Source organism: Sorex araneus, chromosome 10 (assembly GCF_027595985.1).
Source record: "Sorex araneus isolate mSorAra2 chromosome 10, mSorAra2.pri, whole genome shotgun sequence".
Classification (NCBI taxonomy): domain Eukaryota; kingdom Metazoa; phylum Chordata; class Mammalia; order Eulipotyphla; family Soricidae; genus Sorex; species Sorex araneus.
Window position 1 is genome coordinate 22,643,061 of NC_073311.1, and position 12,517 is coordinate 22,655,577.

The 12,517-nt window shown below is 36.7% G+C and overlaps 1 protein-coding gene across 2 annotated transcripts in view; it reads left to right on the forward strand.

Annotated features, from left to right (window-relative positions):
- The window catches only part of OTOGL (otogelin like), a 162,883-nt gene that overhangs the window by 50,201 nt on the left and 100,165 nt on the right, over positions 1–12,517 (forward strand). For both annotated transcript variants that reach the window (XM_004602698.2, XM_055118362.1), the window contains exons 21-23: positions 322–396; positions 7,621–7,673; positions 9,540–9,702. In XM_004602698.2, coding sequence (XP_004602755.2) covers positions 322–396; positions 7,621–7,673; positions 9,540–9,702 — 291 coding nt within the window. The remainder of the gene's footprint in view (positions 1–321; positions 397–7,620; positions 7,674–9,539; positions 9,703–12,517) is intronic.

Consider the following 12,517-nt stretch of genomic DNA (forward strand, 5'->3'; position numbering starts at 1 on the left):
TCCAGGGTGTTTATTAGTATTCAATAAGGTCTGCATGAATTTTATTTTATTTATTTATTTTTATTATTATTATTATTTTTGCTTTCTTGGGTCACACCCGGCGATGAACAGGGGTTACTCCTGGCTCTTCACTCAGGAATCACTACTGGCAGTGCTCAGGGGACCATATGGGATGCTGGAATTCGAACTCGGGTCGGCCTCGTGCAAGGCAAATGCCCTGCCCACTGTGCTATCGCTCTAGCCCCCCAGGTCTGCATGAATTTTAGTATTTGAAAAATTTATATCCTACTTTTGTACTTAACCTCTTGTTTCCCTCATTAGATTTCACTGCCGGTGTCATTATAGAGGCAACATTTATCAACCAGGAGAACTCATCCCAACACCCACAGGCTTATGGTAGGTTTTAATGATGATGACTATAGTTGATAAATAGTACACACTAATATATTTTAACAAGAATAATAAAAATATAGCTTTACCAATTAAAAATATAGATAACCTTAATAGAACATTATACCATAGACTAAATATGTTGCATTTTAAAGTGGAAACTCCAAATCTTATACTCATAACTGAAAAAAATGAGCTGTAAATTAAAGAGTCCTTTATTTTGAAACAAGTGAAAGAAGTCCTTTGGTTAGTTTGAGTCTCAGGTAGAAGGTATGGGTGAGATGAATGTTCAATGACTCTAATATCCCGAGGGGTTTAATTTTGTGGTTTATTGATTGGCTTAAAAAAGTACAAGACATCAGTTTCAAAGTGGATTAAACCACATCACACTCTGCAATCAATATACACCCACCCTTGGGACATTGATCAGAGTGAGATAACACTTATTTATAGCATTGCCTTTATTCAGGTTGAAACCTGTCTGATAGCAATATAGACAAGTCCAAGCAGCAAGTTACAGTTCTATATATATCCAATTCCTAACTTCCTCATTTAATTGTACCATGAAAGTCCATGGATAATAGTAGAGAATAGCAATAATTCTATAATATCAATAATTATATTTAGCTATTATGCATATATTTTCCATAGTTCCAATACCATTTGAGATGTTTTATTTCTATTATTAAAACACTTACCACTATATCTTGTCTCAAGCCGCAGTTTACAGCTGAGGAAGATGAAACATCAGCAGTTAAACACTTGGTTGAATAATGCTAGATTGAATTCCCAGGCAATTTGGCATTTCAGTGCTTGCTTACAGCCTTCCTGGCCTGGCTCTATAGCTTATATATAACAGAGTTTTGCTTATGCTAAATTCATTTTTATTATTATCTCCACCTGTCTTTCCTCAGTTTTCCCACTCCAAATCAAAATAAGGAACTAGCTCTTGAAACTCTCTTTAGTAAGTTTATGCTCCTAGTTAGTTTCCAAAGCCAGAAATTTCTGAGTCATTTTTTACTTCCTCTTGTTCTACATGCTAGCCAATAAACCCGAGTGGCTTTTACTTTCTGTATCCAGTTGCAATCCAACTCTCCTACTCCCCTTTGCCCCACACCATTTTCATCATCACTGCCTTAGCAATGTCTCTCTCTTTCTTGTCTTGCTTCTAGTCTTGACCACTTTCTTCCCATTGTTCATCGATTTTGCTCGGGCAGGCACCAGTAATGTCTCCATTTGTCCCAGCCCTGAATTTATAGCAGTCTGTCCTTAACTTGATTTATTTGTCATTTTGCAAGAAACAAGAGTCATAACTCCTCAATGAGAAGAAAAACCCACTTACTATAAAATCTTGTTGCTGTTCCTCTTTAAAACTCTGTGCCCCAGAAGGAGTATGAACTAGAGAATGTGGCCCTCTGAGCTGAGAGGAGTCATTGTCAGTTCCTCTCTCATTCACAGTGAGCAAGTCTTCTCCTTAATGTCCTAGCTTTCTTCTGTGCCTAAACACACTTTGTATTATATGATGTGACACTGCTCTCTAACTCAGTCTGTTTATTCTGGGCACAAATGTTGAGTACATAATCTAGTTGGAACCTCCAAGAAAGGCTATTTATGTTGGAGTTTTTGAGATTGGACTTGTTATTCCCTGTCACTATATGTTATTATGAGATATGCAAATTAATTTTCTCATATTTAGTTTTTCTTAGGTCCCAATTTTCTTACTTGTTTTTTATGGAAGAGTTGTGATTTACAAAGTTATTAATAGTTTAGTTTTAGACATATAATATTTCAACACCAACGATATTAAGGATAATGTCACGGTGTATGATCTTTCTGATGAGTTGTTGGATTCTATTTGCTAGTATTTTGCTAAGGGTCTTTACATCTGTGTTCATCAGGGTTATAAGCCTGTAATTCTCTTTCTTTGTAGTGTCTCTCTGCTTTTGGTATCAGGGTGATGTTTGCTTCATAGAAACAGTTTGGGAGTGTTTCTATTTCTTCAATTTCCTGGAAAAGCTAGAAAGGATTGGCAGTAGGTACTCTTTTAAGGTTTGAACAAACAATTGGATAAAGAAACTGTGATACTTCTATGCAATGGAATACTACATAGCTATTAGGAAAACATGAGGTCATGAAATTTGCCTATAAATGGATATACTTGGAGAGTATCATTCTGAGTGAAATGAGTCAGAAAGAGAGGGACAGATATAGATATAAAATAACTACATTCATTTATGGCATATAAAAATTTTCGAAAGTATTAAACTAATATCCAAGGCCAGGGAAAATGGGCCAGAAGGATTGGTCAATGGTTGGAAATTATCACAAGGATTTGGGGGGTGGAGGGTAGTTAAGATAGAGAAGGCTTCTCTGTGCAACATTAATTGGAAATTATCACTCTGAACAGGAACTGAGAGTCGAAAGTAGGTAAATGGATATACATTTTAACCTTTCAACATCTGTCATCCCGTTGCTCATCGATTTGCTCGAGTGGGCACCAGTAACATCTCCATTGTGAGACTTGTTGTTACTGTTTTTGGCATATCTAATATGCCACAGGTAGCTTGCCAGGCTCTGCCGAGTGGGTGAGATGCATGCAAGGCAAACACCCTACCCGCTGTGCATTCACTCCAGCCCTTTCAGCTTCTATATTTTTCTATATTGCAAATTATAATGCTGAGAGAGAGAAAGAGAGAGAGAGAAAGAGAGAGAGCGAGAGATATGCCTTCCATAAAGGTAGAGAGGTAGGTGGAGTCGGGGTTGGTTTGAGCGTGAGTGGGAGGGAAACTGGTGACATTGGTGCTGGGAATTTATACACTGATAGAAGAATGGGTGTTGGAACATTGTATGACTGAAACTAAATCATGATCAGCTTTGTAAAATGCCCTATCACGTGGTGATTCAATAAAATTAAAAAAATAAAGATTTGAAGAAATTAACTAGGAAATTCATTGGGTCTGAGCTTTTGTTTGAGGGTAGACTTTTGATAACCAATTAAATTTCTTCAGTAATGATAGCTCTGTTTGGCTATTGCAAATTTTCTTGGTTTAGTCTTGAGAAATTATAGGAATTTATCCAGTTTTGTCTAGTTTCTGTGGTTTCGGGACATAAATTCTCAAAATAATCTCTGATAATCCTTTGAATTTCTGTGACATCCCCCCTTTTATTTTTGATTCATATTTTTAGGGTTCTCTCTGTCTCTGTCTCTCTTTTAGTGAGTCTTGCTAGTTGTTTATAAATCTTGTTTATTTCTTCAAAGAACAATCTCTTGGCTTTATTAATCTTTTGGACTTTTTGGATTCCAGCTCATTAATTTCTGCTCTAGGTTTTATTATTTTCTTCCTTCTGCCTTGTATGGGCTCTTCTTTATTGAGCATTTTCCAATATCTGAAGCTGTGAAGTCAAGTCATTTATGTTGGCCTTTCTTCCTTATTAATGCTTGCAGTGCTATAAACTTTTCTCGTAACAATGCTTTTGCTCGCTCTGTCACACAAGTTCTGGAAGCTCGTGTCTCATTCTCATTTGTTTCCAAGAACCTTTTGATTTCCTCTTTCATTCCCTCTCTAACCCACTGGTTATTCAGTAGCTTGCTCTTTGATTTCTAGGTGTTTGATTTGATTCTCAGTTTCTGTGTGATTAATTTATATTTTCAGTGCATCATGGCCTGAGAAGATAGTTGATACAATTTCTATCCTTTAGATATTTTGGAGGTTTATTCTGTGTCTCAGTATATAATCTATCTTGGAAAATGTCCCATGTGCACTGGGAAAGAACATATATTTCGCTTTAAGGGGATGAAGTGCCCTATATATTTATTAGCCCCCCTCACTTCTATTTCTCCCTTTAAAGCCAACATTTCCTTTCTGAGTTTTAATCTCATTGATCTATCAAGAGGTAAAAAAAATGGAGCTGAAGTCTCCAACTACTATTCTGTTGCTACAATGCTCTTCTTTTAGTCTAATAATTTACTTAAAACTTAAATTGTTTTAAGTATTTTCCTAGTCCCTTATTGGGTGCACATATGCTTAGGAGTATAATTTCTTCCTAATGTACATGTTCCTTGATTATTAAAAATAGCCTTTACTGTTTCTTATAAGTCTTTTCAGTCTGAAATCTACATCATCAGATACTAGTATAGCCACACCAGCCTTTTTGAATGAGTTTGTTTGTTTGTTTGTTTTGATTTTTGGGTCACACCTGGTGATGCTCAGGGGTTACTCCTGGTTTTGCTTCAGGAATCACTCCTGGCGATTCTTAGGAATCACCTGAGAATCTTTTGCTCTCAGGAATCACCCCTGGATCAGGGGACCATATGGGATGCTGGGAATCGAACCCGGGTCGGCCACATGCAAGGTAAATGCCCTACCCACTGTGCTATTGCTCCAGCTCCTGAGTTGTTTTCTTGAAGAACTGTTTTCTAGTCTTGGGGACTTTGAGTCTGTTCTCTCATCTGTGTTTCTTTATAGGCAGCAGAATATTGGATTCAATTTTTCAATCCATTTTGCTATGTTTGTGTCTCTTAATTGATGTGTTTAGACTATTGATACTGAGATTATTGTCATAGAGTTTTGTGTAATCTTTCTGTGAAGTTTGGTGTATTTGTGGTGCTTGCTTTGCCTTTATGTAGCCCTTTAAGTTCTTCTTTCCAAATTGGTTCTGAATCTATGAAGTTCCCGAGCTGTTGTTTACTCTTGAAATTGTGTATCATTTATTCAAATCTGAATGAGAGTCAGGTTGGGTAAACTATTCTTGGGCGAGGCCTTCATTTCATTAAGTTTTTATTTCTGTTTGCTTATTTGTCGTTTTACTATACTGAGCTGAAGGATCTCATTCGATAGGTCGATGTAAATCTTAGGGACATTCCTTTGTGTGTAATTTCCTTCTTTGATCTTACTGCTTCTAATATTGTATCTCTATTTTTTTCATCATTATGACTAGGATATGTCTTGAGGTGTTTATATTAGATTCTTTTTAAACCAGTACCTTTTAGGCTTCCTGGATCTAAATGCCTGCATTCTTCAGCTCTGGGAATTTTTCAGACGTGTTGTCTTTGTTGCTTCCTCATTGGAGTTGCATTGCTGTACCTCTGATGATTATTATATTGTTCCTGCAGAATTCATTCCAAAGTTATCTTGTCTGCTATTGGTTTATTTTAAGGTCTTTTTCTATCTTCTCCTGTTGCCTGGAGGTTTTCTCCATTTTATCTTCAACCTCACTGATTCTTTCTTCAGCTGTTGTAACTCTGCTCTTGAGGGCATCCATTGAGTTTTTCATTTCATCTACCAAACTTTTAAAAGCAATGACACTTTTGCTAATAGTTTTCTTATTTCTCATATCCTTTTGTGTTGTATTAGATGTCCATTCCTCTGTTTTTTTGAGCTCATTAAACATCCTTACCATTTTGTCTCTGAATTCCTTATCAGCGAGATTCACTGTCCCATATATATACACACACACATTACTCTCTATAAAATCTCAGCGAGATTATGTAGGAGATATTTCTTCCTGAGGTTTTAGGGCTCCTATCTTAATCCACTTCTTGTGATGGAGGTCTGCACTGTTTTCCCTTGAAGTTGTATGCTGTACCTCCATGGTAGCCTGAGGTCATCTGGATGCTGATGTGATTCTTTCCAACACATGATCAGTGTCCCCTTCCTCAAATCCCCACTGCTAGAGAGGACTTGCTGAGTCATGGTCTCTTGGTGAGTCATGATCTCTTCTTTCCCTGTCAAAAACATTTTTTTTTCCGATTTTGGTGTTTCTGTGTAATTGTGTGGAGCCTCTTGCGCTGATTCAAGAAATGTATTCTTTGGTCTGATCATATTGCTGCTCTCTGATTAAGGTTGTATTGCTTCATTTTCTCACTACTACTTTTGTGGGTTTGGGAGGTATATTGATTGGAATAATAGGCTATTGGCCCAATGTGATTGGAGAAGCTAGGCTGTCCTGGTGAAAGTTCAGTTTAGAGGCCCAAATCTTATGGGATATGGAGGGGAAGATTAACTCAGGAAACAATGCCCACCACTGGTCTGATCTGTCAGAGGAACCAAGAATTAATTAGTGGCGTTCAGGGACAGTCACAGAGTGTGTATGTTCAAATCCCACTGCCATCTTGCTCACTTTCTCACTTCCTGCAGGACATTTGCACAGGAAGGCCTTTTTTGAGGTACCCACACTATAAAAGCTTCCTTCTGCAGGGTCTTTCTCACACAGAAGGCACCCGGGCCAGAGGCAGGTACCCTCTGGTGGTCTCTCGGCCCCAATTTTAGATTGCAAGTTGCAAAGATGTAATTAACCTTGATCATCATTACTGCTGCTAATGATAGAGCTAAATATCCAAACCACAGAGTCAACAACTCTGAAATCATGAGACCCAAAGTTTAGCAACTGAACTTTAAAAGGTGCCTGGCAAGAGGACAGGTTCAAGGTTTGGGCGTGTTATATGGGAAGGAACTTACAAAATGTAGATGAAGGGAAGTTGATTCTGATACTGGGCTCAGGGCTGGAGCATTGTATGTCTAAAACCCAACTATGAATAACTTTGTAAATCATGGTACTTTCATTAAAATAAATTAATTAAATTCAATTTAAAAAGAAGTGAATTTTCTAGAATGAAAACCAACTACATAGCTTCCACAGGAATGAAATCTTAATATCCTGATGGGAAAAACTGCCTTTTGTTCATCTTTCCATCTTGAATCCCATTACTTGCCCCATTACACTTGATTGCAAAGAACGCTGTTGAACCTCCACATGGCTTGGTACTGTTGCTATAATTTTATTATGCCCATTTAATAGGTTCCATACATTCTTCAAAACTTTCCAGACTACCTTTTTTCACTGCCTTAATCTGAACTGTCTATAGACTTTCCAATGTTTTCCTGTATTTCACTTCTATATCTTGAAATATTTCCATGTTACTGTGCCATACAGAAATTCTTTGTGTGTCTTCCTCTTCAACTACAATATAAAAACTCTGGTAAAATGATGACTTTGGTATTTATAGCTGTCCTTCATGGCTATCACAGTACCCCACACAGAAAAGGGTTTGCTGAAAAAGTGTTCAGATCTTTTCAAAGTGGTTCAAAGTCCTTTGAATCTTTTTCCACCTGTGGGATAAAAGTAAACCTCATGTATATTATAAGTGATTTATGATAAGGAATATTGTTTTTGAAATGCAACCAAAATTAAAGTTTGTATTAATTCATTTATTTCTTGCTTTTCTTCTAGTCAGTGTTCAAATGGGACTGTGGAATGTGATGAATCAGCTACGCCCTCTACTGGTAAGATTTAACCACAAGTTCTCTCCCCCAGGACATTGGTTCTAAACACTGCTCTCTCTCGAGTTGTACTTCAGTTGCATCTCTCTTACTATGTGCAAGATTTAACTGTGGGAATGGTTCTTAATGCGGTGCTCCAGTACTTCCTAACTTTGTTTATATTGTGAATTATGATAGGATAAAATGATTGGGGCAAACACTTAAGACTGCTGATGGGTAGTTGATCAACCCAGAGAGCTGCTGCCTATCCCACTAGAACCACCCACGGTGCCTCGTGAGCTGTAGGAATAGGTTATCCACATGTCTCTTGTAAGCCACATATTAAAAAGCAGTTGAAAAACTCTTCTTTAGTCTTAGCAGGTTTTATTGTGCATACAATCACCTGGAATGTTGTCAAAATATGAATTCAGTCTTAGTATTTCAGGTGAGGCCTGAGTGCTTTACTCTCAATGGCCAAGTAATGTCTATGACACAGTTTTCTTCTGCTTTATGAGAAGGGAAGCTTCAGGGCTAGCATTCATCAATTAAAAATGGCATCCAAAACCAAATCTTCTGCTATCTCTCTCTATATTATTTATGCTGCATAGTGCTCCTGAAAAATATTAGGAAGGATACGCATATTTCTTTCATCATACAAAAATGCCTCAAATTTTCCTTTGATGTAGAGAAATTCTAGGCAAATAATTATAAAATTTCATGGATAGAACACATGTAGGCTGATAATCCTCATTGTGAGTGGTTGCTTTATTATTTATCTGCATATTTACACCTGGTTTTATAAATTAGTTTGGATTGTATGCCCTACATTTACTTTTTTTGGGGTGCCACACCCAGCAGTGCTCAGGGGTCATTTCTGGCTCTGTGCTCAGGAATTGCTCCTGGTGGTGCTTAGGGGACCATAAGGGATGCTGGGGATCAAACCTAGATTGGCAGAATGCAAGGCAATCACTCTACCCACTGTTCTATTGCTTCAATCCCTGCATTTACCTTAAGAGGATTCAGAACATATGGCACTCTTTTAAAAAGTGTTTTCGTGGGCACACGATACTCAGTAAGTTGGGGGAAGTCCTCGTTTTGCTCTATTTGCTTTAGGGTAGCTCAGATTTAAAGAAGGGAAGCTTGTGTGGTCAAACCTCTCATGAGAATTTCTTAGGATTTGCATCTTTTGGCCTCAAATAAGATATCTTTCCTATCTTTGTGAACTCAAGAGCTTCTTGGAAGAATGTGCAATCCTTACTCTGCCTATAATTATGCCCAGTCTTCACTTTTACAGTATAGGACTACTGGTACCTATCTGTGATTGGAAATCACTAAAATTTTTCAGAGGCACACAAGGCCAAAAACTATCACATGCTCATCATTATATACATTTGGTTTTGTAAATGTTTAACTATATTGTATCAGCATACCTCAAAAATTGCCTGGATTTATAAAAATTTCCTGTTTCTCGACCTCAACATTATATACGACTTGCTATTATTTCTAGGTGGCAGCTAAGGTTTTAATTTTATCTATTTTTAGATTAATTAAATTTTTTTGTGGTGCTGGGGATCAAGCCCAAATCTCCTGTATGCAAAGCATGTGTTTTACCACACACACACACACACACACACACAGAAAAAGTAGATGAGCAACTGAGGTTTTTAAACTCAAAATTGATTTTGAAAATTTGGGTGAAAGATGGAAATGTGGCTATTGCATGTGTGTAAGCCCATCAACCAGAAATCACAGTCAAAGTATTACTGAATAAAAATTGTAAAGTTTTCTGTAGTGATTCTATTTTGATGGTAAATGAATGATCAATATGTCTGTTTGCCTGTGGAGCAGATACATAGTTAAGTGTATTTTATCTGTGCCTTGTCCCTGAAGTTCATGCCTGCCCTGAGGGAAAAGAATATTTTGACTGCAGGTTTCCTGACCCTGACTTACCAGCTGGTGGAGTCAACTGTGAGACTACATGTGCAAATCTAGCCATGAACTTCACCTGTGCCCCTTCCTCCCCCTGTATAAGTGGCTGTGTGTGCGCTGCAGGGTAAGCCTCTTTTGCTGGAAAATATAGAACATACAGGGTTTGTTTAAAAACCCAAATTTTCTTCAACATGTGTGCGAAAATAGCTAGGATTATCATATTTCTGGAGGATAATTTTAGAGTTGATAGACTATTGTTATTCTTTTACTTCACTCATGTCTTACACATTATACAGAGCATGGTTAAATTGTCGTGCACATTTATGTATTGTAATATTATTAAGCTGATACAATGACTTGAGAACATAGTTTATTTTGGGATGATCTAGTTTTTTTATCCCAGGTGGTCTTCGATTGCATATTATTTGTGTATTCTGCTGTGCAATTACTATATGGCAGATATTATAAAAAATACTGCCATTAGTCTAGAGAGGCATTGGGGGACAAATGGCAGAATTCACATTCCAGCTCTTCTGACGTCAGCATACTGGTTTTCTACAAGTTGATTTTATTTTATTTTACTATTGTTTTTGTTTTGGGGGGACCACACCTAGCTGTGCTAAGGGTTTACTCAGGGTTTGCTCCTAGAAAACTCTGGGGACCATATGGATGTTAGGGATCAAACTGGGTTACCATGTGTAAGGCAAATACCCTATCTGCTATACTGTTGCTTACTATCACTCCACCTCTCTCTACAAATTGCTTTGAACTTTAATCAGCACTAACATGAGATGTGGTATGTGTGTGTGTGTGTGTGTTTGCATGTGTGTGTGTTTGCATGTGAATCACTATTTTATTACAGTACATTCTTCTCTTTATATCATTCATTAAGTAGAAGACTTTTCTAATACATGTGTAAAGCAAATCTATAATCTGGTGGTTATTAGCTTCCTTACAGGCACACACATCCTTGCTGGACTCTACTGCCCTTACTCTTCAAGAAATGAATAGAGGCACTTCACAGAGAGAGTGCCACCTAAGGCAAACAGGTTACCTATCTTTCCTGGGTGTATATAGACACAAAAAGGATTCTTGGGCATATTGCATATAAATTAAGCAATACAGAGAGAGAGGGTTTGAAATCTGCTTCCAAGAAAAATTACATTTGCTTAAATAGTCCTATTTTGAATGAATAGAAGGGGCCAAGTATCATGAGAGTGCAATCATCTCTATAAAAAGGTAGGGCATAGGAGGAGGTTGCAAGAACAAGTAGCCCTATAGGGACAGATAAAGGCAAGTAGGAACCAGTCCATAAAGAAGATGAAGAAGAATATTTTAGTAAAAATTAAAAAAGAAATGAGATTTTAGTATGATTAAATAACTAAAACCTGTAAAATTTAGTATAGTTAAATAACTGAAACATATAATTGAGTTGAGCACAACTTTAGAGACAAATAGCTGGTTAGATAAGACCACATTCTAATTTTGTTTTCTATTATATTCTTGTATTCTATTATAAAAAATTACTGTCATCTTTGAGTCTCAACTTGACAATGGCTCTCTGTTTACTGATCAAATCTTATTATAAAAATGAAATTTGGGAGTGGAGAGAGTTTAAAGTATTGACCTTGCATATGGCCAACCCTGGTTCAAATCCCTGCACAGCATATTGTTCCCTGAGTTCATCCAACAAAAAGCCCTAAGCACTGGGTGTATCCCCCCCAAAACAAAAGTAGTAAATTAAATAAAAATTAATAAAAGGAACTTTCTTTCTTACTTTTGATTAGCATATTAAATATGATTGGTTTAAAGACTAAATGGACTCTTATTTAGAAATAATTGGGTTATGCAAAATTTTATATATTTTTTAACATTTTTATAAATAGTATTTTTGCAAATTATAAAGTGTTATAAAATTGTAGTAATGTAGCTAGGAACATTTTTCTTTGTGACCTTGGCACTTATTGTATGACAATAAGCCTAGTACCACTGGTTTTCCTGGCATTTATCTTATACTCTCATGAGTAGAAGAGGGCCACAAAAATTATAAATCATTGTGGATTTTTCAAAATGCAATCCTATAGAAATGGGTGCAAATGCTGTCTGTCTTATTATACAAAGCACTTTGGGGTCAGTTACTTAATAATTTGAATGTAAAATAACACAGCTTGTAGGGCATTTGCCTTGTACATGGTAGATGCTAAGTACTTGCTTATTACTTACCTCACTACCCAAACCTAAATCAGATAACTTACAGTGATATGTAGTTTTCATCACTTTCCCACTCTTGATTAGTTATGAAAAACTCAGTTGCTAGCATAACCATATAAAACCGCTATTTAGGCTGATTATATAGTGACTGTGGTTCATTTTAGTGAGGCATCCCTCACCTAAATCACTAGGAAACCATGGTTTGTGAACACTCCATGTTTGGAACGCTGCATTGACATTAAATTTTAAGTATACTGGATACTGAATGACACAGAAGATTACAAGATGATTTATCTCATTGCACTGTCACTAAGAATAGATGATTTAGTGGCATGTTTAGAGTATTTACAATAGTGACTGGGCCAATAGTTAAAGTACTCAAAATTATTAGCTTCCATTGTTTCTTGAATTATCTCTAAAGTTAATAAAGAACTCACAGTTCATTCTAATGAATCCTCCTGTAAAATTTGGGAAGTGTGGGACATACAGTATTTTGCAAAATTTAGTCTTAAATGATGAGAAGTTGTACAGGCAGAGTAGGAAATAAAAATCTTCCAAGCAGAGGAGAGACACATAGCTCAGGAAAATGGCTAGGTATTTAAAAGGGTTGAGGTGAGAAATTATGCTTTCTAGGAAGACATCTAAGTGGGATGCTGCCTTATTTATATAGATGGATTTATTTACTATGTGCCTGTCTTTATACCACAATTGAGTATTTGTGTTAAACA